Source organism: Pezoporus flaviventris, unplaced genomic scaffold, assembly GCF_033815535.1.
Source record: "Pezoporus flaviventris isolate CSIRO_AGI_PZ_B2104156 unplaced genomic scaffold, CSIRO_AGI_Pfla_v1 ptg000007l, whole genome shotgun sequence".
NCBI classification, from domain to species: domain Eukaryota; kingdom Metazoa; phylum Chordata; class Aves; order Psittaciformes; family Psittacidae; genus Pezoporus; species Pezoporus flaviventris.
The window spans coordinates 4,738,878-4,763,211 of NW_026892555.1; the positions used below are offsets into that span (position 1 = coordinate 4,738,878).

The window sequence follows — 24,334 nt, forward strand, 5'->3', positions numbered from 1 at the left end:
ACAGAGGATTCTTTTTTCTTTTTTATCCACCAAAAAAGTTCAGCTGAAAAATGTTTTTCAATCAAAAATTTAGATTAACTTAAAATGTAAATTAAACTCCGTATCAGTCCTACACTGAATGGGTAACATTAAAAAGTCAATGATCTCTGAAGTGGAAGTCATAATCTTATAAAGACAACAAGGTGACAACCCTGCATGCAACAAACCAGCAGAAATTCTGGCGAGAGCAATGAAGTAAATTCATAGAATCATAGAATCATTTGGGTTGGAAAGGACCTTAAGATCATCTGGTTCCAACCCCCTGCCATGGGTAGGGACACCTTTCACTGGAATGGGTTCCTCCAAGCCTCATCCAACCTGGCCTTGAACACTGCCAAGGATGGAGCATTTACCACTTCTCTGGGCAAACAGTTCCAGTGCCTCACCACTCTCAAAGTAAAGAATTTCTTCCTTATGTCTAACCTGAATCTCCCCTGTTACATTCGAACGTCCTTATCCTGTTCTATCCATCAGAGGAGTGCTATGAGATTTGCAGTGTCACTGAGCTGGCAGGTTGTGACTGGTTAAATCTCATGTGATGATGTTGCACCTTCTACCTGATAATACCTTGAGTTTTATTTGGGAGTCTTTTTATATCCTTAGATATATATTTCTTCTCTTTCTAGGGTGACACAGGTTCCCCTGGGCCCCCAGGCTTACCTGGAACAGTAAGTAAGATTGTGTTCTGTGCTGTAACAACATTCAATGCATCAACAACATTCAGTGCATCATCACACTTCCTCCACACAAATTCCTCATAAAGTGTTTAAGTTTCTTCTTTACAGAAACTTTAGGAGCAATTTACTCTCAGATTATCTCCCTTCGCTTCAGAGAAGTGATGTTGAGGTGCATTTGGACTTCGTATTTTGAGGGAAGGTTGTGCCCTCCTCTGTCTCTTTGCAAACAGCATTTTTATGTGCTTTTGCCGTATGGTAGCACTTACATTGAATTCGTGATTTGTTTAGCAGCTGTGGGAGCTATCTAAAGAAGGTGGTGGCTGAGAACATGGAATACATTCATATTCATTTTTCAGGGTGAGCTAGATTTTCCCACTGGGATCTCAGGAGAAGGCTGGCTCACTCTCACAGATACCAGTGAACAACAGCTTGTCTTCTTGGTGAACAATTCACCATTTTCCAGGAAAAGCAAAGGGTTTCGCTTCTCACTGACATGAACGTATGGGGTGGAGCACTCAGCTTCAGTGATGCTGCAGCCTCCCAGCGCCTCCATTGCGTACAGTACCATGCTATGCTGTAGTCCCAGAAAGACCCTCTCATCCCAGAGGTCATTCTGGATTCAGCACCGGATCCACCACACAAACCAGTCATGATTGATTCAACATGCCCTTCTGCTGATAAAAAATTAAAGACCAAGAAACCATGAATTCATATTTTTAAAATAAGCCTGCAAAATTACTTTTGGGATCATGAAGTTCACTGGTGCTTAAACCAGCATCTACAGAGAGTCAATGCATAAACCTCTTTATGTATAATATATTATACATTTATACATAAGATTTAAATTAAAAATAAAATTTATAATAGTAAATATATAAAACTCTTTTCCTGGTGTTCCCTCCAATAAAAGCTGAGTAAGCAGCTTGGAGGGAGGACTAGGAACAGACCTGTCATTGTAACAGGAGGGCTGATTCCGGTCACAGATCCTACAAACATGATAGATATCCACTTGTCAGCTTTGCTCACCACAGCTGGATACACCTGCCACATTGACAGGTTATGAGGAGAATTTGAATCAAGGTATGCTGGTGAAAATCAAGCGCCTAAAGACTTTCACGCAGCAACGGAACAAGTGTTATAATTTATTGCCTGCCATTACAGAATCATTAAGTAGTTTGGGTTGTGAAGGGATCTTCAAAGGTCATCTAGTTCCAACCCACCTGCAATGGGCAGCGACATCTGCAACTAAGTCAAGTTGCTCAGAACCACATCTAGCCTGGCCTTGACTGTTTCCAGCTATAGGGCATCCACCACCTCTCTGTGCAGCCTGTGCCAGTGTTTTACCACCCTCATTTGTAAGGAATTTCTTCCTCACATCCAGCCTGAATCTTCCCTCTTTTAGTTTAAAACCATCACCCCTTATCCTTTCACAACAGGCCTTGCTAAAAAACCTCTCCCCATCTTTATTAGCTATTCTTATTTCTAAGAACTGAAAGGCTGCACTAAGGTCTTCCAGCGTCTTCCCCAGGCTGAACAACCCCAGCTCTCTCGGCCTTTCCTCATAGGAGTAGTGCTCCATCCCTATGATAATTTTTGTGGCCGATCAGTTGGGCTTCTTCAGTCTGTGCCAAAGGGTGAGTCATACCTTTGTGTAAGATGGCTATGTAATCCCAAAGACAACCCTGTTGAGATATGTATATGGTTCAAAGCAAAGAGACAACCATCAAGGTCAGCCATGGCATCAGGAAATCTAGCAATACTGAAGATGGCTGCAAGTGGAAAAGTGTGCTGGAGATTGCTTGGAGTAAACTTGCTAACAAGGTTAAATACTGTTTTTTCAAAGCAGTGGGGCATACAGGATGTATTTGTGTTTATGTTCATATTTCAAATACTCCAGGAAATGTCAGACATTTGTGGGCTTTTTTCCAAGCAGCCAGATGTTACAATGAGTTGCTCATTTATAAACCTGATGGATATATGGAGTGTGTAATCTGTAATGACAAGGCAAAATGCATGTAATTTATTACATCACAAGGAAAACAGGCAATGCTTCTTTTAACACTGATTTCTCTTCCAGACAGCCTTCTTCACCCCACACCCCAGGATTCCTGTAAGTAACAATTCTAATAAACATGACTTCTGCCTTATTGCCTCTTGTATGTGATAGACACACAGCTCCTTAGTATTTTCCATGTTATTTATATGCTTTCAGTAAAAGAAACCGGTTTGAGTCTGGTTCTGGGCAACTTCACCATTGTAACCAATCATGATATGTCCACAGCTGCCCTGGTAACAGCAACAGCCTGTGGTCACAGTTGACATAGCTATATGCTGTCCCTGTCTCTTAAGTTTAGAACAAAGTCTCATTTCCAACTTGCAGTACATTGTGGGTAATATCTGTCATTACACAGGATCAGACCATTGGTATGTGAATAAGCTTGTTTAGGATCAGGAGGCATGTATAAATGACATGTACAAATGGCAGAAGTAGGCTGAAAGAGTGCCATTAGACAAGAAAGTGCATATGCCAGGTGCTTCAGAGGCTGAGGAAGGAAGTAGGGATGTCAGGTAGTACTGCAAATAGAGTTAAGATTTTGTTGATTTGCTTTTCCCCTTGACTTGCAGTTTGATAATACCTTTACTAAGGAAAGGTGCAGAACAATGACATCTTATGTGGTCTTTGTAGCGGTGCAGTCACAGGAGGAGTTCTCTCTTCTGCTTTGAGTGCATTTGTCTTGTAAATGAGCTGCAAGACAGTAAAGAATAAAAGGTTTGAAGTGTGTTAGCAGGTCAGGTTGCTGGGATTCCTCTATGTGTAAGACGAATGTGATGATACGGTAGCACAGGTCTTGTACATAGTGTTGCAAGCTTTGGGAGCTGTAAATCAAAGGTACGGATAGTTACCTTTGATTTACAGCTCTACAAATTAAGGTGTCAGAAGGTGGTGATAAGCCTTAGGAAAGTGTCATGGGTTATATTATAGAGGCTGCAGGACCAGCAGGGTGCCGAAGGCTGTCAAGCACTTGCCAAAACACAATACTTGCTATTGCTTTCCATCAACTATGTGGTGTATAGTACCAGGAAACCTGGATAGAAGGCAGCAGTTCTATCTTCCACTTCAGCTGGCCACAGCTGAGCCCCCACTGCATTTCCTCTCCTTTAAGTGGCACAGGAATGACTAACATGTTAATTGAGATGACAGGAGAGCAGGTTTGCTCTCCTGGGCAGGTCAAGGAAGCTGCAGGCACTGATCTGGACCAGGTTGGTAGCATCTGTTAGCTGTCACTGCATCATCCTGTTCATTGAGCCATAGGAAAGGAGTGGATGGCAGTGGATTAAGTCCAGCTGCCAAGGGTAAAGGTCTTCACAATGTGCAGCACTAGTGGACACTGATAACAGATAATACATCATTGAGGGCTGGGCAAATTTGGAAGGAGTCTCAGGCAGATTTGTTGGGAGGTTGTGCTAAGAAATGCTGCTCTACCCATGTTTGTGGCTGTGCTAGGACATTAAACTGGAATTTTGCTGATTTTTCATTACAGTGAAAGTCAACTATCAAGGAAAAAGTGGGAGAAAGGAGAAAATTAAGGAAGCTTCCTCCCTTTACTTGTTGAGTTACTTCTTCCCTTTGCAGTCTTATTTTCCTTAGTAATATATGCCCTTATTTCCACTCAGTAACACCATCCCTGCCTGCAAATGTATTGCGCTATGTCTGTCATTTGTTGCTTTGCACTCTCAAAAGGCTTTCAGAGCTTGAAATGTCGACCTCCAGGCACAACTACACCGGTTACACAGGGCCCATTGCTTCAACTTCTTTTGGTGATCCCATTACCTTTCTGAAGGCCACTAGATGGCATCAGGGACTGCCTGATTGAAGATGGTCTAACGGGGTGAAACTTTCAGCATAAAATTCTTCCTCATAGATAATAATATTCATCATGCATAATAAATTCAGACATAAGTAATATTTATGCAGTTACATTTGTTTTGTCTGTCAGAGATTAATTTGCAATTGGACTTTGAATTCCCAGGTGTTACAGAAATGATTGGCAAATAGCTGACGTGAATAAAATTCAAGTTGATTTGTCTTGGCTTCTGCATTTTGAATGATCACTATTCCTTGTTTGTATGTGTAGATTAAACCACTGATGTTCTTACTCTTCCTTGATTGCATAATTGAAGCACTTTGTATGATAAATAATGAATAAGTAATGATTGCTGGTGCCTGAATACATATGTTCATATAAATATACAAATGTGAGTGTTCATGTAATGCCTGGTTCATTCCAGCTGGTTCCACAGGTGTGTGCTGTTCCTTTTCAATTTATATAAAAGCAGAAATATAGAATTATTGATTATTTTTTCTAGAGCTCAGAACAAAGCTGATGAACTGTCTGGAAGCATCTTTGATTTACTGTAAGGAGGAAGAACAGGAATAAATTAATCCTATTAGTCAGAGATGGTTGCCCATGAAATAATGTATTGACATTGAAAGAGGGAGCAGAAGTGGCATGGATGTATGGAGATGTTGACAGAACTAGAGATCATGAAAACCTACATAGCGCACCTCTCTGGAAGTGCTTAAAATGAGACCCTGAACACCTCTCTCTTAAAGGTGGAATAGGGAACTGTCTGTATGCGGATTATTTCTCCAGTTGCAAGATACCATTAGGTCTGTGGTCCTACACAGAAGTGGTGCAGTGACGCTGATGCTTTTGCTATTGGACATCTTCTCTGGCCTTGTAATACATTGGAACTGAATTGATTGAATTTGGAATGGTAAATTCTTTAACTACTGTTCTCCATGAGGGAAAAGTGTTCTCTTTTCAAATTACTGCATAACAACCCAAAAAGTCTAGGCAATCATCTCCACGTCTTAGTGTGTGATACCAGTTTTGATTCTTTGGCCTCAAAGTCCTTTGAATAAGCTTCTCTAAGTCAGAAATGAAAAACTGATTGAAATAGCCCTCTTACCAAACGTGACTAGTGTGACTTCTAGTCATGGAAATAGCCTTTTATTTCTCTTTTATTGTTTTATATCAGGGTGAACCTGGACCAAAAGGGGAGAAAGGAGATCGAGGAACAAGCGGAGAACCTGTAAGCACAGCCAAGTGTTTCCTCAGTTGGCTTTGAACTTTAGCAAGGAGAGGACATGAAAGTTCCCTGTTTTGGAGGGAGAGGGTGGGACATGCTCCTTCCATAGCTGGGATGCTTCTCTCATCAGGCCACAGTCGCGTTTGGCTTTATGCTCACTGTAGAGAAAGCTACATGAGTACATGAATGTAAGCACCTCATTTATAGCTCCAGACCTTAGTAGCTTAGGAAAGAGGACTCTGGGGCTTGATAGGCAGAGCCTGGGTGTCAGTAAGGATGTACAGGATTTATTTAGGGGTTTTGTAGAGAAAGCTACATGAGTACATGAATGTAAGCACCTCATTTATAGCTCCGGACCTTAGTAGCTTAGAAAAGAGGACTCGGGGGCTTGATAGGCAGAGCCTGGCTGTCGGTAAGGATGTACGGGATTTATTAAGGAGTTTTGAAGTGATGTAGCCCAGCCTTTGGCTACTTTAGTTGTATTCTGTATTCTCTTGTTCTGAATTGAGTCTCCAGGAGAAGCAATCCCGTGCAGTCACAGCCTTTTGACAGCCACCCTTCCTTCTCTCAGTGGGAGGAAGGAGAGACATCTCCTTCAGCTCAGGAGAAGAAAGGAGCAGTTTCCTTCAGTTCCTTCACCTTCCTCCCTCTGTTTTTTTTCAGGGATTACCTGGGATTCCAGGTGAAAAAGGTGCCCCAGGACCTGCAGGAGCAGAGGTAAGAGGGCCCAGCCTTGAAGAAAACCTTTGACATGATCAGAGAGGGGTCCCTTCAAGGTCTGTATCACTGTAAGTAGTTCTTCCCCCATACACCAACAGCCCATTTCTCCTTCCTCATTGTTGTAAGTTCAAGAACTTCTGTATTTACTTATGCTGGACATCAGGACAACATGAGGAAAATCAAAGCAGACACATAACATCTCTGTAGCAGGATCAGTATTGTCTGAGAGACTTCTTCCAACTTTGGTACTCTTCAAGAGTGGATCTTTGTATTGATTCCACCAAACCACAGGTCTCAGATAAGTTACTGCAGCACATTACCAAAACATTGCAGAGCATCCAGATTCAACAGCAGCCCATTTGACCTTGAACGCACTTGAATGCATTATGGCTCATGTGAAATGGTTTTATAGTCTCAGTCATCTTCTGAGAACCTCTTGCCTTGCACATATTGCCAGTTATCACTGAAGTGCATTTTCATGTCACCATGGGTAGGTGTTCACTCTGCCACCACATGTGCATATATGACAGCCCAAGCCATATAATTAACCATTACTTTGGCATCAACAGCTTAAACATGTTAGCAGAAGTCTTAGCATTATGGTAAAAACAGTAATACTATGCAAGTTTTAACTAACATCTGCTATTCATCTGTCCTGCCAAAATCCTGAAGAAAGAGCTACATGGTCCATAGGACTAGAACAAACACTCTGTACTGGGATCTATTTTGACCGTTTCCAAATAACTGTTGTTTATATTTGAGAACTGCAGGCAAAACAACTGTCTTTGTGAAGGGAGACCATCAGAGTTGAGCTGGAAATGAAATCACTGGTAGGCCTGAGGATAGGAAAGAGTCTCACCCAGATGAATGCCTGCAAGTGTCAGCATCCTGTGCTGTGAAACAGCCTCCCAGCTGATCAGTCATTAGCAATTCTTCTTATGTCTAAGGGGTTTATTTTTGTATTTCATTTTCTCTCTGCACACAGGACTGGGAGCCATTTCTTCAGCTGTTAAACTCTGTGAACTGATTAATGAAAACCATTGCCTACTGCACATTGTTTTCATCTGGCAGGCAGTTCTGTCCCATCTCTAATCAGCTCCTATCTCCCTTGTTTCCACGTAGGGCACAAAGGGGCAGAAAGGAGCCCGAGGAGAAACCGGAGCCCCTGGAGAGACTGTAAGTAACTGCATCTTTCCCTGACATAACACACCTGAAGGGACATTGAAGTCAATATATTGCAGATCTGCAGTCCCCAGCTGCACATCCTAAGCTGCAGCTGGAAGAGTCACTGCTTGTGGGCAAACAGGCGCAGCTGCACCAAACAGATCGATGCCCCAGTCAGCCAAGCTCTAAACTGTGAATCTTCTGTTGGCCAAGTCTTTTTCTCTCTTACGAGATGCGCAGGGTGAGGTGCCTGCAGAGCACTGGGGTATTAGACAAGCCCAGGCAGCCAGCTGGTGCAGGGAGCTCTCAGCAGCAGCCTGAGTTAGGTTTTGACTATGGATGGGTTTAGGCTTCTGAGTCAATTCTGCTTTCTTTAATACAGGCCCATCACCAGAGGAATCATCACATAGTGTTTTTTGAGGCATGTGTTGTAGGGACTGCTGCTATCGTCTGACTGTGTGCTAAAGAACAGCAAAGTCCTGTTTTACTGTTGTAACAGCGTCTAAGCCCTTTGCAGCTGAATAAAAGGCCACGTACTTTCTTTGCAAGCAGAGAAAGAGACTGAAGTATTTTAAATAATGATGGAGAGAGAGGATGATTCTGGGAGAATAGGAATAGGAAACACGAAAATCTTCTACCTTTTTGTTCATGGCTTTCTTTCTTTGGCTTTTTAAGACATTGCCTTTAGCAGTGCTCTGACTCTAAGCTCTGCATTGCCCACTTCCAGCTCCCTTTCACTCTTGGCTGAAGGATTTCCTAGTCCCCCTTCCACCAAAATTGACCATTTCTTTGTGTAAGCTGATGGCTCGGAGGATGCTGATGATATGGAAATGCAGGTACATGCAGGCACATCCTTTCACAGACTGCTCCTGCTCCAAATGTTTTTACTGCTCATAAGAATGTGACTGTAAATAACAAAGAAATAAGGAAACCTTTATTTGTCTTTTAGTGACCCAAAAGCAAAGATATATGTTCACTATATGAACAGCTGTGCTGTGGAAGATTTTCATCATCTCCCAACTGTTCGTATTATCCTACAGTATACTGCTGCCCAGCCCTTCCAGTAAAAGTATTTCTGTGTACTCCAAGTCAGATAGATTGTTTCAGTCTGCTGGTGCAAATGGTTTTAGATTGTCTGGTTTAGCCCTAAATGGATTAGGTGTCCTAGTAGAAACTCTTTTCCTTGCAAAGCTGTGATGAGAGGTGAACCCTAGTCACTGCAGGGTGACAAACAACTGCAGAGGTAGCAACTTCAACTTATATGGTCAAGTATATAGGAAAATGTCTAAATATAACCTGGTAACCCCAAACATGCATCTCTATGGGGACATAAATCCTCAAATATAAGTCCTCTCATGTCCCCCTTGCATTCTGGAGACATACATGGGCTTTCTCCATCACTTGCAGACAGAAAAGCCCTGCAATTTTGAAATACATATGGTTTGTGCTGTTCATCTATTTAGTGTAAATGAGTGTTTTCAGGTACTGTTCCTTAGAGGAGGAAAAGGTAGAATTGTCAACAAAGCATATTTTGTTGACCTAGATTTATGTTTTAATGCTAAATCAACATACTTTCCTCCATTCTTCTGATGTTTCAGGACCAGACTTCTCTTCCTTTCGGCTAGATTTAGGATTTATTTTGATGGAAGGTAATTTTAAGCTCCCAAAGAGAGTCTTCATCCATTTTGCATTGTTTTATGCTGCTTTACAGCCCAAGGTATTTCACAAAAATGCTGTGTTTTGCTTTGTGCTTGTGCAACACCTTGTCTGACATAAACTCCAGTCTCACGTGGAACATCTTGTTCATGTGTCCCTACCCATGTCAGGGGGTTGGAACTGGATGATCTTAAGGTCCTTTCCAACCCAAAGCATTCTGTGTTTCTATGATTCTCTGATGGTACAAGTTGTGAATTACACATACAATTCATTTTCTTAACACAGGGTGTGACTGGACCAGCAGGACCCCCAGGTCCAAGAGGCTTACCAGGAAATGTGGTACGTATGTATCAGTGTATTTGATTTCCCATTTGTGCCCTTATTTCTTTATCAAGTATATTTAGTTTTCCCTTCCACAGGGTTTATTATCAGGTTCAAAAGGCTGTGTTTCATTACACTGTTTTTATGGTTGAATTGAAATGAGACACCTGGGAATGGTGTATCCATGAATCATATTCTCATACTCATTTGTGTAGATGAGGCCCCCAGTGATAGGCCTTAGTGGTGGTCTTGGCAGTCTTGGGGTAATGGTTGGACTTGATGATCTTAAAGGTCTTTTCCATCCTAGCTGATTCTGTGATTCTGTGTAACAAGAGGGAGGCATGGAGCTGCTTCATTCCTCACCAAATGGTTAAAAGTGATTTTTGCTGGCAGGTCTTCAAGAGAAAAGTTGCAATATTTATTGTCTTGGGTTTGTTTCCTTTGCCTTATTTTCATTTTTCCTGTCCTTTTGAAAATGTGACTTCTTGATATAAAAATTGCATGGTAAACATCCATTTTTATTATGAAAGCATGTAAGTATTTGGTCCTGCAATCAAAACCTTGAAATTGATACGGTGTCCTTACCTCAGTAAGTGATCGTCATCATTGCTAAGTTGATAGAGCTTTTCATCTCTGCAAAAAAATCTTTGGACTAATCTACTCACTGTTCACCAGTGTAATTTTCTTTCTAGTACCTGGGGGTTTTCTTTGTTTACATGCAAGTAAGTGAAAAACAGCAGTTAGACCCCATCTTCTAATGTATTCAGGCACAGTGGTTTAGCACAAAGGGCTCCTTAAGGCAGAGTTTATTGCCTGGGCAATACAAGAAATCTTAAATTGCCTTTCTGCTAATTAAGATAAATTTGATTGTATTCATACAGTGATTAAATTTCAAACTGAAAGATGATATTGAAAGTGAAGACCATTTTCAATTTCATATTCATTTAAGCAAACTTCTATACCAGTGATCCCAATATATTATCTGTAAAAGCTAATATAGCTGGAAATAATCTTTACTGGTACAGAAAGGAAAATAATTATTGCATCCATCCTGAAGAGGTGTTTTGCTGACAGGCAGGGTATGCAAAAAAGCAGCCATACACTAGCTGTATAACATGGGTAGTTTATTGAACCAAGCATACTAACATACTAAAGCAAACAAGCACTCTAAGGCAAATTGGGTATATGTCTACATACAGTAAATAAGTACAATAAAGCAAATCAGATATATATGTATCAGTAAAGTACAGAGGGAAATTAGCAATGCTTCAAATCATTACTGTGTAAAAAGAACCGAGGTTAAGAAGAAATGCATCGCCAATCACCACTGAATCATCATCCAGGCCCACAGTTCCAGCTAGGAAGCCCCATTGCAGCCAATGCCAGGAGTCTCGGGTGACTGGGAAAGTTCCTATGTGGTGCATCCACCCATAGGTGAGGCCTTGGAATCAGCTACAAGGGGGTCCTGCTTTTATACCTGTAGAAAAACAATTGCCTTTATGCCATCTCTATAGGTGTTTACTCACGGGGCCATGCAGTGTCTCATGATCTCACTGTTGTCACAAGGAACACAGACATATATACTCTGCTGAATACACTGTGACAAAACCTATACTTTGTTATGTCTCTGAGTCATGAGTGGGAATCAACTCTCAGCTGGGGTCCCATGCGTTACAGGAGGTCAATCCAATTGCACTGGTGCCAGGACATCATTTCACATCTTAAAATGGAGTACCACTCCATACTGTGTTTTGGTGAGTTAAGAAGTTACAGGATTTAACTTAGAGATCTACATCATCTATATTTTGACAAGGAATCCTTTGAGATTTGCCAGGCTGTGAAAAGGATTAAAAACTGAAATAGAGGTAAAATGAAATAGCTGTTTTACAGTGTATAGTTTTGGAAAGCAGTAACCATAAGAAAAACACTATTGTGAGACTTTGGGCATGTCTGATACAGAGGTTTTGATTGGGAGTTTGTTGGTAATGGATTAGGAGCTGCTGAGGATTTCGTGGACTGAAAAAATGTGGTTATAGGTAGAAGGAGAATGCACAAATCTGGGATTAGCTCAATTTCTGCTTTTGCTTTTCAGTTCCTTTTTATACTGAAAATAAAAAAAAACAACCCTTTAAGGACTTGGTACACAGCTTTTTGTGGTATTCTCTGGATTACAGGTTGCCTGTACTGGAAAATGTAAAACTGATATTAATCCTATTGGGTGTACTAACCCCACAGGTCAATCCAGTTGCTTTAGCATCAAACACTGCCTAAAAAGAAAGTTTTAAGCTTTAAAGTTCTTTTCTCTCCAGGGTGTGCCTGGACACCCAGGGCTACCAGGAAAAGAAGGAGAAAAAGGGGAAAAGGTGAGTTTGTTCTTTCATTAATTACTTTGTTTGCTTCTTGGGCATTATCCTCTGATTCTGTGATTTTAAGTAGCCTGCGAGAGAAGCAGTCTGGACTGGGAAATTATGTTAGTGGATGGTTAAGCCACATGGGCTCATTAGATCATTTTGTCTGACCTCCTCTATTACACATGCTATAGAGTTTTCACCCTGCTGCAGCTTTATAATTTACTTAATAAAACCACTGAGATGCAACTGGATTTAGTGAAGCCACTGCTGCACATTTTGTAATGGTGATCTGCTGTTTTCATCACCTGATAGGAGCAGGGGTTTGGTGATTTAAATACCTCCTGTTCATCACTGTAACCCAAAGCTGGAAGAAAAACTTGTTTTTATGGTTAGGAAACTGAGATTTCTGCTTTCCTGATAAGCTGTTGTAACTGAATCATTAGTTTAACTTTCTAATGCATTCTTTCTTACTTTTTGCCTGCCTAGCCTAACTGTTATGTCACACCTCATAGCTAGACAATGAGCTTTCTGAGGTCAGGGGTTTGTCATTTACTTATACATTGCAGAGCCCAGCATGCTGGTGTCCTGACCCTTGTTTGCTGGTATAGGAATGGTTAATCAGAAATACAGCCTCGTAATGCATACTTAAGGAGTTTAAAAGGGGATGAATCCCAGCCTATTAAGTCAAATCATCTTCCAGATTACTGAGATCTACCACAGAGTCATGTGTGGACCAAGGGCTCTCTCATATACTGTGGTAGATGGAGTCATGTGCTTTGCTCACAAGAAATAACAATATATTTTATTGATATAAGACAGCAAGCTAACAAAGTTCAGTGATAAATGTGATGGTGGTTTAACAAGATTTGATGACAAGTTTATTTACTGCATAGAGAGCAGTGTCAAACAAAACTGTCAGGGAGACCTTGCCACTGAGTTATGAGGTTCAGAAAGGATCCTCTTGCATCCTTAACTCCTCAGAGGAGCAAACTTGAGAGGTGTTCCTACTCAGGGGGAGATCTTGGCATGCAGCCCGGTGCTGTGCAGGAATGAATTCTGTGCTGCCCACTATCTATAGAGTAAAATGATTGCCATATTTGCATATCAGTTTCAGATGTTAGTTTCTTCCAAATTTAGCTGGAGTCAGACATTGACAAGCACTTGGTTAGGTGGGTGCGTTGTTCAAATTAACCCTTGGCTATTGTATTGTTATCTCTCTCCACTTTCAGCTGGATGCATCCCTTACAATTGCCATTGGCGGTTATCATTTAAGCAGGGTTATAGGATATAAACCCTGCTTTGCAGTGGGGGGGGAAGCACACTGTCACATATAGCTCATTCCTCAAGCATTTTGAAGTTTCATTTTACTTTCCTTAAGGAAAACTACTCATGCCTTGAGATTACTGTAGGAAAAGACTTCCTGTAAAACAGGCTTCCTATGATGCCAAGAAAAATTCAGATGAGAAGGCTTGAAAAATGTGTATATTTCAGTCCCAATGAAAGACCTGAATGATTTATGTATGCTACTGTTTTGCTGAATTGTCTTCTTTAGGGTGATCCTGGAAAAGAAGGAAAAATGGGTTTACCTGGTCCGGCTGGTGAGCCAGGGCGTGCTGGGGAGCCGGGTTTACCTGGTAAGGGTAAAGATGGAGAGCAGGTAAGTACTGCTGGCAAGCTTTGTGCTTGAGTAGTATGCGATAGGTAAGCATGACTTCTGCAGAACACTGAATTTGTGATAGTGTTTGCTTGCATTGTCACAAGTCATCACAGGCTGTCTACCTGAAGATACAAAGGACCTGGCTGTGCAAAAATGCTGCAGATCACAAACCTACATCCAAAAAGGCAGAAAGAATTGAAGCTGTATTTCTGAACGTTAAATCTCCTTTAGTGTGCGATGGTGGCCATTGAAAATGGAGACCTCCACAAGGAGTAGCCGTTGTCTTTGGGACCAGTAAAGATTAGCTTGATAGGCAGTTCCCTAAAATCATTTAATTCTAGCCGAGTTAGCAGATTATTTAATTTGCTTACATGTTATCAGTAAAATGTCAGCAGGACAGTATGATATAAGGAGGGTGTTGGTGGGGATGCTTTTTGCCTTGACTGTGTCAAAGTCCAGGCTCCTGTTTGGCTGCATGGTAACTGTTTTCTGGTTTTGATTCTGTCACTTTAGGGGCAAAGAGGCCCTCCAGGCTTGCCAGGACCCTTTGGACACAAGGTGAGCATGGACTTTATTGTGGACTGGCTCTCTCAATTGCTGGAACTGAAGAAAAAATTATGATGAAAACATGTCCTGTTTTCACAGGAAAATAAGAATTTGCGAAGCTGCCGCTCAAAAGTGCACTTCCAGCCTTTTAGGAAGTTCCTTTCTTTATTAAAGATTTCTTTATTAATGTAGATGTAAGATCATTAAGATATGAATTAGCTATGTTCACTATCCACATTTAAAAATCCTTCCAGCATTATATGGGTTCAACACAGACTAAGGGCTCAATGCACCCTTTTTAAGGGAATCTGTGACTGGAGACCTCTAATCCCCACAGCTAGAGAGACATTGCGTAGCTAAAGGATGATCTACTCTTGAGACTGCTTGTCAGCTCCATAAAGGGCACTCCTCCATAGCACTCATCTGTCTCCAAGGGAGATGTGAATTGTTTTCCAATGGGACCAGATAGTCCTGGATTGCCCTCATGTTTTGTAGTTAAGGCAAAGACTACATAGTTGATGATGTTAATGACACTAATTTTTCCAGCTGAAAGTGATCTTTATTCCCTTATAAGTACACAGCAAATAGAGAAAGGAATAGAACAGCAAAAACCTTTGCTGCTGGGAGTATCTGGTTTCTGCTTGAACCTTCAATCAGACAAGTTAGAAATTCTCCTCTTTGAAATGACTGTGTCCTCATCTGGATTGGAAGAAGAATGGGATATAGAAACTGATTCTATAAATGATATTAATAGGAATATTGCAGTAGGAGATTAGGTCCATTGTGGTCCTGTATATTTGAAATAACCAGACTGCTATGAAATGCTTTCATTTTGCTTCATTCTGTATAAAAGCATTATTGTCAGTTGTATATATCTTTTGAGAGTTCAGAACACACACACACAATAATAGGCTGAGAATTAACATTAAAGTCAGAAAAAAACCACTTAAAACAACCTCATGAAATACCTTATTCAATATCAACACAAGATGGAAGAAATCTTAATTGTGCATGGGCAAATGTTATTGAACTTTTTGTATTGAAATTATGTTCTTCAATAAAATAGAGCAAAAGAATCTGCTGGAGTGTTTGAAGTAATCAGGATATGTTTTCTTTCACCCTCCTTGAATCATTGTTTCTTTGTAATATAAGATTAGTTTAAGAAGAAATAAAGAAAAGGAAAAAAATAGGAAGTATTACAGATTGAACTTTGGGTGGACAGAATCCATGGGTAATGATTTTTCTATCATGCTTCTATATAATTGGAAATAGCATAACAATAAATAACATGAATAAGATTCATTGTTATAAATCTACTGCCAACATGAGACCAAATCTCACAACTGCAATACAGTCCACAAAAATCTTACTTGATTACAAGAGAACAGACTTCAAATTTAAGTATTGCAACTGAATTCTTTCTTAGCCCTCCAACTACGATGTCCTTTAAACAGTGCCAGTGCCAAGTAGTTTTCTGTGCTCTGCAGGTTTTACTATTGAAAATCCTTCTTTCTAGAAAGGAGTTCTCTCCTTTTGCAGCATAGTCCTCTGGAGACAATGGTAGAACTGATGATTATTTTTTTTACCCCCAGAACTGATCATACACTTCTGTGGGCAGGCCTATGTTGGTAAAAGAAAGGAGACCATTAAGATGTAACCAAACATTCCTAATTCTTTCTTCCATGGATAAATTTTTGGCACTGGTGAGGCCACACCTAGAATACAAGAGAGACATTGAGGTGCTGGAGCTGGTCCAGAGAAGGGGAACAGAGCTGGTGCAGGGCCTGGAGCACAGGTGTGATGGGGAATGGCTGAGGGACCTGGGGGGGGGGGGGGGTAGTGTGGAGAAGAGAAGGCTCAGGGGGGACCTTATTACTCCCTACAACTGCCTGAGAGGAGATTGTAGTGAGGTGGGGTCAGTAACAAGTGATAGGACACAAGGAAATAACCTCAAGTTGCATCAGGGGACATTTAGACCAGAGATTATGAACAATTTCTTCCCCAAAAGGATGATTATAACAGGCTGCCCAGGCCAGTGGTGGAATCACTGTCCCTAGATAGGCGTGTAGATGTGGCCCTCAGTGACATGAGTTACTGGTGTACTTGGCAGTCCTGGGGTAAAGGTTGGACTTAATGATCTTAAAGGTCTTTTTCAACCTAGTTGATTTTATGATTCTAAATATTAAACAGTGTTTGCAGGTTAGCCATCTACCACTGAAAGAAAGAAAAGCACAGTACGGTACTTAGGATTTCCCCAGGCTGAGGAAGGTACCTAATAGTCTGCAGGCAGAGGGAATTGTAGGAAATTGGATGTTATGCACTAAAATAAAATACTTGTAGAGGTTGTGTTCCCACTCTGTTATGTGATGTGGCACACACTGACATTGTCTGAGTGCTCACAGAGGTGGTCTGGAGGTCTGTAAAGGGAGGGGGCAATTTTCTTGGCATGATATGACAGTAACTGTCACACGTTATCTGTCACCATATCGCCATGCTGCCACAACCTGATATGGTTCCTCTGTGGGCAGGATCAGGTCAGGATGTATCAGTGTTATGTTTGTTGAGGAACTTGACTGCATTTCAGTACTTAAAATAGGCCTATAAGAAAGATGGGGAGAGACCTTTTAGCGGGGTCTGTTGTGATGGGATGAGGGGTGGTGGTTTTAGATGAGGGGTGATGGTTTGAAACTAAAAGAGTGGAGATTCAAGCTATATGTAATGAAAAAAACATTCTTTACAATGGGGTGGTAAAACACTTGCACAGGTTGCCCAAAGAGGAAGTGGATGTGCCATCCCTGAAGACATTCAAGGCCAGGCTGGATGTGACTCTGGGCAACCTGATCTACATGAAGATGTCCATGCTCATTGCAGGGGGTTGGACTAGATGAACTTTGAAGGTCCACCAAACTATTCTGTGGTTCTATGTGTTCCCAACAGTGCACAAAGCTCTTAACTCCTTTCTTTGTTTCAGGGTGAGAGGGGACCTCCCGGCCTCCCTGGACAGCCAGGAGACAGAGGTGCTCCAGGAGTTGGGCTGGCTGGACCCCCTGTAAGTACCAGGTCCTGCTGCAATCTGTATCAAGGCAAGAACTTATCTATCATCACCTCGGGAACACGTTGCCTGTGCTCAGCTGTGCCAAGAGCATGTTGGACGTTTCACCCTTTGAAGATGCAAATGGCAAACTAGTCGAGAAGCTGCCATTTGTGGCTCAGATGTCTACACGTCTGCTGTGAGAGCTCTTGATGCGTTCATATTTGGTTGAAAGGCAGAAAAGTGCTATAGGAGCAATTGATATCACTCTGGCTGTTACTCCTGACTTTTCTGTGTCATCTTGACACATTGGCTGTGGATGCGAGTTGAGATCTGTGCTGAGCCAGCAGGTCTGGTCTACTGGGCAGACAGAACCTTGCTGTCACCTTATTTGAAATGATGAGTGTGACACACATGCCCACATCAGTGACATAGTCAGCACTGATGGGGAATACAAGATCTGGTTGCTTAAACTGCTGCATTCCAAGAGGACAAGGGTCCCCATAATTTCCCCCAAAACATCCAGATCTGGCCTCATCTCTGGTCCCTCTCTCTGGGATTCTGCTATGGAAAGTTTGGATTTTCATATTGCTGGGCTTTGATCGCTTCAGTTCTTATCATGTACAACTCCTTTTGAGATGAGGGGGGTTTGGGAGTGCTCTGACTGAGCCCTGCTCAGAGACCTCCAGATGTGCTCTGAATTTGCAAGTGAGATGTTTAGGAGGAATCAAACTTTATTCGTAGCTGTAACTGTTAGGTAGTATCTGAGACCTTGCATTCTTTCGCAACCCGTTGTACACACCATGATACGTACCAATCACAGTCAATGTTTTCATGCTCTGGTTATCTAGATACAAGTTTCCCAATTAGTACAGGAAATTACCTTTAAAATGATGTCATATTGCTGTGTAATCCTGGTTGACAAATCTAGTTTTCTGAGCTAGGTTTCCACTTCATATTTGCTTTTACCAAGCTAAATACTATATCAAGTAAAGCAGACCGGGTCAGTCATGTTTTGCATTATGACTCTATCATGGCCTTCATGGTCCTCACAGTTACCAATGACTGAAGATTTGCTGAGTGCTATTTGTTATGATTTATCTAAGGAGCAGTGATGTTCTTGCATTTCTGAATGTTCAGTCATTAATATTAAAAAGAGATTAGCAAATGAGTATTTGGCTTGTTTGAAAGTCACTAGCTTGTGAGCTGCTTTTAATTACTGGTTCTCACATTCAGTGCAGGGGTAGATGAGTTCACTTCTGCATCCTGATGTACACTAGATGACAAAGTTATTCTTCATTAGGGCCTAAGCATCTGCTCATTTATGAACATGAATGACTAAGAATTTGATACCAAATATAAATATTGCTTGTCTCACACCAGAAGGTCACCTTTTTTGTGAGTCATCATTGTTTGACCACTTTTAGGATAAGTAGCCACCTCCACATCACACTTTCCTGATCGATTTGTCTTTATTTATGTAATCTGCTTCCCTAAATACATTTTTCAACAACTATTACGGTGGTTTTCTCCACTGTAGATTCAACATAACCTCAACTCCACTGCAAAGAGTCTGGAATCTGGAAACCATTGTATAACCTTGAATATATCAGGCTTTAACGAAGACTGAGTCCCATAGAAGAAAAGGAGTAAAGTCAGTAGAGCTGCTTCAGTGCATATCACATACTGAATTAAAGGTGTCAGCCTGTACCCTTTTTAGCAATGTGGAAACATTGTGTGTATAATACTTTCAGCTGCAGAGCTGAGAGGCAGCAACTCTTTTTAATTAGAGTTCTCGCCCTGTTTCCTCCTGTGCCCTTTAACTCCTCTTGGGCTTTGCTCCTGCACAGAAGGTACATACAGATGATGATTTTCTTACTTTGTCTGCTAAAGTATTCAGTTGCATAACACTGAGCCATAAACTGAGTATTAGCAGAGTGTGTTCTTCCCTCTGAACCAGAAGAAGAGAAATAGGGTGAATTCATATGCTTATGCTGAAGCTGCCTAATGGAGGTGTGTGCTGCGTAAGTAAAAGGGTTTTGCTCTTGTTCTGCCTTGCCCTGTTCATATTACTATGGGTTCAGAATTATGTATTTAGTCTTTGCTTAAGCAGAGCATTAAGGTGTCTTGCATGGAGGACTGTATGAGGATTAGTGAATTAATGTGCCTGAAATAGAAACCAAAGGTTGAAAAGTCTTGGTGTGAGACAATTTATTCAAACACAAAGCCAGAGATGTGAAGTCAAGCCTTTTTTTTGGGTGTATTTGACTCATCCATGCTGGATATGGATATTCCATCACTTCTGTGTTGTCCCTATAGAAGTGGATACCTTCTAGTGGCCCACTCTACTTGGCTACACCTTTTTAAATCACATCCCCAACAAACAGCATATGCAGGTCCACTGCACTCCCTACTTTGACCTTATTTAAGGGCACAAAGGTCCTGTGGGATGCTTTTCCTTTTGTTAGAGGTCACAGATTACAGTGGTCTTCAGGACCTGGGGGAACTGGCCTGTCCCAGCCCAACAGATGTGAAGGTGCTGTGTTTCTACATCCTCAGGTCCAGCCAGTAGTGCTGCTAAGCACGTAGTGTCAATGGGCATATGTACATGCAATGCACACACATAAGTGTGCAGCTACGCAGACCAAAGCAGAGGACAATGCTTTTTGAACACTCACATAAACCTAAACAGCACTCTCAGAAACATGATCAAGAATGTCTCAATCCCTCTTCTCCTCTACCTGGCTGATGAGATTTGAAAGCCACTGTTGGGATATATAAAAATGAAATGTGGATCTTTCCAGCAGCTGGTCCTGGACACCTACTTTCCCAGTACTCAGGCCTCTGCATCCTAATGTCCTCCAGCTGCTGACACCCAGACCTCTCGTCCTTGCCAGTTCATGTGGTTTCAGGCCCACTAATATTCAACGACCCAGACTCGGATTCCTGATCTCACCCATGCCCAAGCATGTTACAAACAGGATTTAATGTGAATACAGTAAATGGGGTTACATCAGGCTGGTGGCCAGTCACTGGTGGGGTTCCCCAGGGCTCAAGGAGGGTAGTGTAGGAGGAGGTGCTGTTCTCCTCTCTCTGGTGATCAGCCATAGGCTGTGAAAAAATCAAATGAAGCTGCACCAAGGGAAGTTCAAATTGGACACTGGGAAAAGGTTCTTCACTGAAAGGGCAGCCAGTCACCCTAGGGAAGTGGTCACAGCACCAAGCCTGTCAGAGTTCAAGGACCATCTGAATGATGCTCTTAGTCATATGGTTTAGATTTAGGCAGTCCTGCAAGAAGCAGGGAGTTGGACACAATGATCCTTGTGGGTCCCTTCCAACCTCAGGTATTCTATGTCTGCGGTGATTTAGTACAGGGCTCAGGCAGACAAGTACCATGTTAGCATACAGCTGACCCCTCTGGTCCCTTTTTCTCTCTTTCTTTCTCACTCTGCCTTTGACATTCCTTTAAACATCCTGTTGTGAGTATTCTACACCCCAACAATGTCTATGTGAGCAGCCTGTCAGACTTTCTCTTTTTCCTCACTACTCCAATTTTATGTTGGTGCTTCAGGACCCAGCCTCATCAGCATTTTCAGTGTTTTGATATCTGTGTCTTTTCTGTTTGCAGGGCCCAGTGGGACCTCCAGGAGACAAAGGGTCATTGGTACAGTATGTCTTTCTAACTACACCCAGATTTTGTGGGGAAGGGACAACCCCACTAATTGCATTTCTGCCTGTTATTTGATGAAGGCATGGTTAGTTTCTCCTTGCCCAAGGATGGTAGGCTCACAGTTTGCGTGACCCTTAAAAGGACTTCTCTTGTACATTAGCAACTACTTGTCTGCTATATTGAGTTGTGAGAAAGAGCTGACTGGGACTCTTGGCATGGTGACAACTTTTCCTTGCCTTTAATAGTCCTGCAAAAAGAAAGAATGAGTTTAACTCTTAATAACTACTGCTGTCCTTACTGTTCTCTCCCTACAAGGGTCCCCGTGGTGTACCTGGTATCCCTGGACCACAGGGCCCGCCTGGCCAGGATGTAAGTAAACTAAAAGTGTAAGTGCTCAAGAAATCTGACAGTGCTCAAATCTAATTTCTAATTAGAAAATCTGATTTCCCTAAAAATTGAGCTCCTACTCAACTGCAGCCATTAAGTATTACTAGGATGGTAGAAGGGAGATGATTCACATAAGCTCTTACAGGTTAGAATGTCAGGGAGAAACGCAGTTAGGCTAAGGAGGGTTGTCTCAAGGAAAGTGGTGATCTTTACCAGTGAACCACTTTTAAATGACACTAGAGATGGGACTTGGCAGCATACACTGGGGAACAATCCCACACTGGGAAAGGTTAAAATTTAAGCTGTCTAGGAACTTCTTGGAAGCTGCTAAGTAACCTATAATATTTCTATGAAAACTGGGCCACAGCTGTTAAAAAACTCTGTGTGAGTTCATTTTGCTGCTGCAACTGTGCACGAGAACTGACATTTTAACCTCTTGGTGCATTGTTCTCACTTGTGCCATCTCAGTGGGTGAGTCATGGAGCTGAGGGATATAGAGAAACGTGGCAGGCACCCAGCTGGAAAGTTGACCCGTCTCGCTGCTTGGTTTTGTCGCAGTGTGGAATCAAAAAGAGGAGTGTTTTAAACTCTGCTGGTCAGCCAGCTCTGTGATGTGGAAACCAGTCCTGGATTAAAACCAACTAGGAGGCTCTGAAGAGTTTGAAAGGCTTGCTCTTTGGATTTGTGCCTGTTGAGGGATTGCTGTAGGAAGGAGGCAGTAGGCTTTTGTAGTTTTTCTCAGAGCTTCTTTGTGATGCTGTCATGCATCATAACACATCATTACAAGGAGTAATGGGCACAAACAAAAGGAGGAAAAGTTCAGGTTTTACAGTAAAGATGTTCTTTACTGTGAGGGTGGTGAGGCACTGGCACAGGTTGCCCAAAGAAGTGGTAAATGCTCCATCCCTGGCAGTGTTCAAAGCCAGATTGGACAGAGCCTTGGGCTACATGGTCTAGTGTAAGGCATTCCTGCTCATGACAAGGGATTGGAACTGGACGATCTTCAGGTCCTTTCCAACCCAAGGCATTCTATGATTCTATATCTGAAATGGTATCAGTTTTCACAAAGTCCATGCAAAGTGCTTTTGAGCCCTAGTGTTGCTTTAATGATGTACATCAGCTGCCTTGAAGGGTGTACATTCCCATGGGATGGATAGCCTTTCGCCCTGAATGTCTGGAGAAGAAGGCCTAGTTTTCTTCCCACTTACTTTATCACAATACAAATTATTACGGCCAGAGTATCCCTGGCCATAATATCTTCCTATGATAGCAGAAATGGTTCTTTGCTTTCATCACCCTGTGTCCCTGAGCAGCCACAGGTTCAGGATTGATTGTGTCCTGCTGACTGCCTCTAGATCTTTACTTTGTCTCAGATGTCTGATATTTTCAATAAAGCCATTTTAAACAGGAGCTGCAATAGATGGGTTTAGTACAACTGTATTGTGTGAGAAGAGTGACAGAACCAGCTTTTGTGAGTCCCTTTCTGGGTCTACTCAGATCAGCATTAGCTGGTCAGCTCTTGGAGAAGCAGTATTACAGTCTTTACATCTCTTCCTTTCCCTGCAGAAATTACCCAAACAGAACCATTCCTTATGGTACTGATAAAATGCATCCTTTATTATGCCATCTGTTTTAATTGCACTCAATATGGCCTTTAGGAGCTCTCTGTATCCTGACTGATAGCCTGTTAAGCAATTCTGCCTGCATTTCAGGAAGTGTAAATGCAGCTACAGGGCACATTCCAACATTCCTTGATGTAACAGCAGGGATACCTACTTTGACAAGATCGTGCATTTACAGTTTCCTGATCTCCACTTTCATTTATGACTAGTACAAAGGATTTTTTGTTCTGCTTTTGCACTCTTGTGTATCAATGTAGTGTTCCTGTATTCTTTGAAGCATGCCCATTTTTGTACTCTGTTGTATTTAAACAGTATGTCATCAGGAAAGCTTCAATTTGAATTGCTAATATGAATTTACCATGCAACTCCCAAGCCATTCAGTGGTAATAGCTTCAATTACTTGCCTTGGTGTCTTATTTTTTGCTGTAGCCTTTGCAACTATATTCCATTTAATTTTTTCGTGGGCCTGGATAGCAGACACTTCTAAGAGTATCTGGAAAAAATAGAGCAAAGAATAACCTAATGTATGTAAATGTGATTTAAAAGATAGTTAAGAAAGGATTAATAAGAAGATATGAAAGGATCATAGAGATCAGGTGGACGGCTCAGCCAGACAATTGCACTGACCAGCCCCTTTTACAGACAGACAGGGTAATGAGATCTTGGAACAGGCTTCCCAGGGCAGTGATGGAATCACTGTCCCTAGATGTTTTCAAAACCCATGTAGATGAGGCCCTCAGTGACATGGTTTAGTGGTGGTCTTGACAGTCCTGGGGTAGTGGCTGGGCATGATGATGTAAAGGTTTTTTCCAGCCTAGTTGGTTCTATGATTCTGTGATTCTATAACATATTTACACAGCTCCTTTTATACCCTTGTCTGTCTACTCCCCTGCTTGTTCCTCACTGCTTCCTTTTCCTATGCATGTTCCCTCATGAATTTCTACATCTCTATCAATTCCTGCACCCCCTCCTAGTTCAGGAGCCCCCTGGTTTACAATCTTACCACGTGCTAGGTCCAGCTTGATCTTCATGGAAGTGCAGACTGTGGTTTCTTGATAGCTCATCCAATCAGTGTGAGTTGCAAGGTTTGTTTCTTGTTAGGTCTCTATCTTGGTTTATTTTGTTTCTGATTTCTTCCTTTTGCCTTCGTTTCCAAAGTGACAACATCCCGGATCAGATAACCTTGCTGGATTAAACCTCCTTACACTCTCAGATGTCTTCATCAATTATTGTGACTGTCCAGCTTTGGTTCCCATCACTGCCTCCCTTATGTGTTGGTCAGGTTTCTGTCCCTGTATGTTCTTATTTATGGCTTCCTCCTCGTTTTCCCTTGTTGCATTGAAAAAGGTACCTCTAAAGGAGCAGACACTCCCTGGCCTTAAGCTTACACTGCACATTT

The 24,334-nt window shown here is 41.9% G+C and overlaps 1 protein-coding gene across 6 annotated transcripts in view; it reads left to right on the plus strand.

The window, feature by feature from the left end:
• COL22A1 (collagen type XXII alpha 1 chain) overlaps positions 1 to 24,334 on the plus strand; it is a 222,257-nt gene that overhangs the window by 162,878 nt on the left and 35,045 nt on the right. For all 6 annotated transcript variants that reach the window (XR_009742416.1, XM_061447681.1, XM_061447685.1 and 3 more), the window contains 12 exons: positions 666 to 707; positions 2,794 to 2,826; positions 5,760 to 5,813; positions 6,474 to 6,527; positions 7,653 to 7,706; positions 9,636 to 9,689; positions 11,981 to 12,034; positions 13,575 to 13,679; positions 14,193 to 14,237; positions 17,197 to 17,274; positions 20,885 to 20,920; positions 21,242 to 21,295. Coding sequence is in view for 5 of the 6 variants with exons in the window: in XM_061447681.1 (XP_061303665.1) it covers positions 666 to 707; positions 2,794 to 2,826; positions 5,760 to 5,813; positions 6,474 to 6,527; positions 7,653 to 7,706; positions 9,636 to 9,689; positions 11,981 to 12,034; positions 13,575 to 13,679; positions 14,193 to 14,237; positions 17,197 to 17,274; positions 20,885 to 20,920; positions 21,242 to 21,295 (663 nt within the window). In the remaining variant the exon portion in view is untranslated. The remainder of the gene's footprint in view (positions 1 to 665; positions 708 to 2,793; positions 2,827 to 5,759; positions 5,814 to 6,473; positions 6,528 to 7,652; positions 7,707 to 9,635; positions 9,690 to 11,980; positions 12,035 to 13,574; positions 13,680 to 14,192; positions 14,238 to 17,196; positions 17,275 to 20,884; positions 20,921 to 21,241; positions 21,296 to 24,334) is intronic.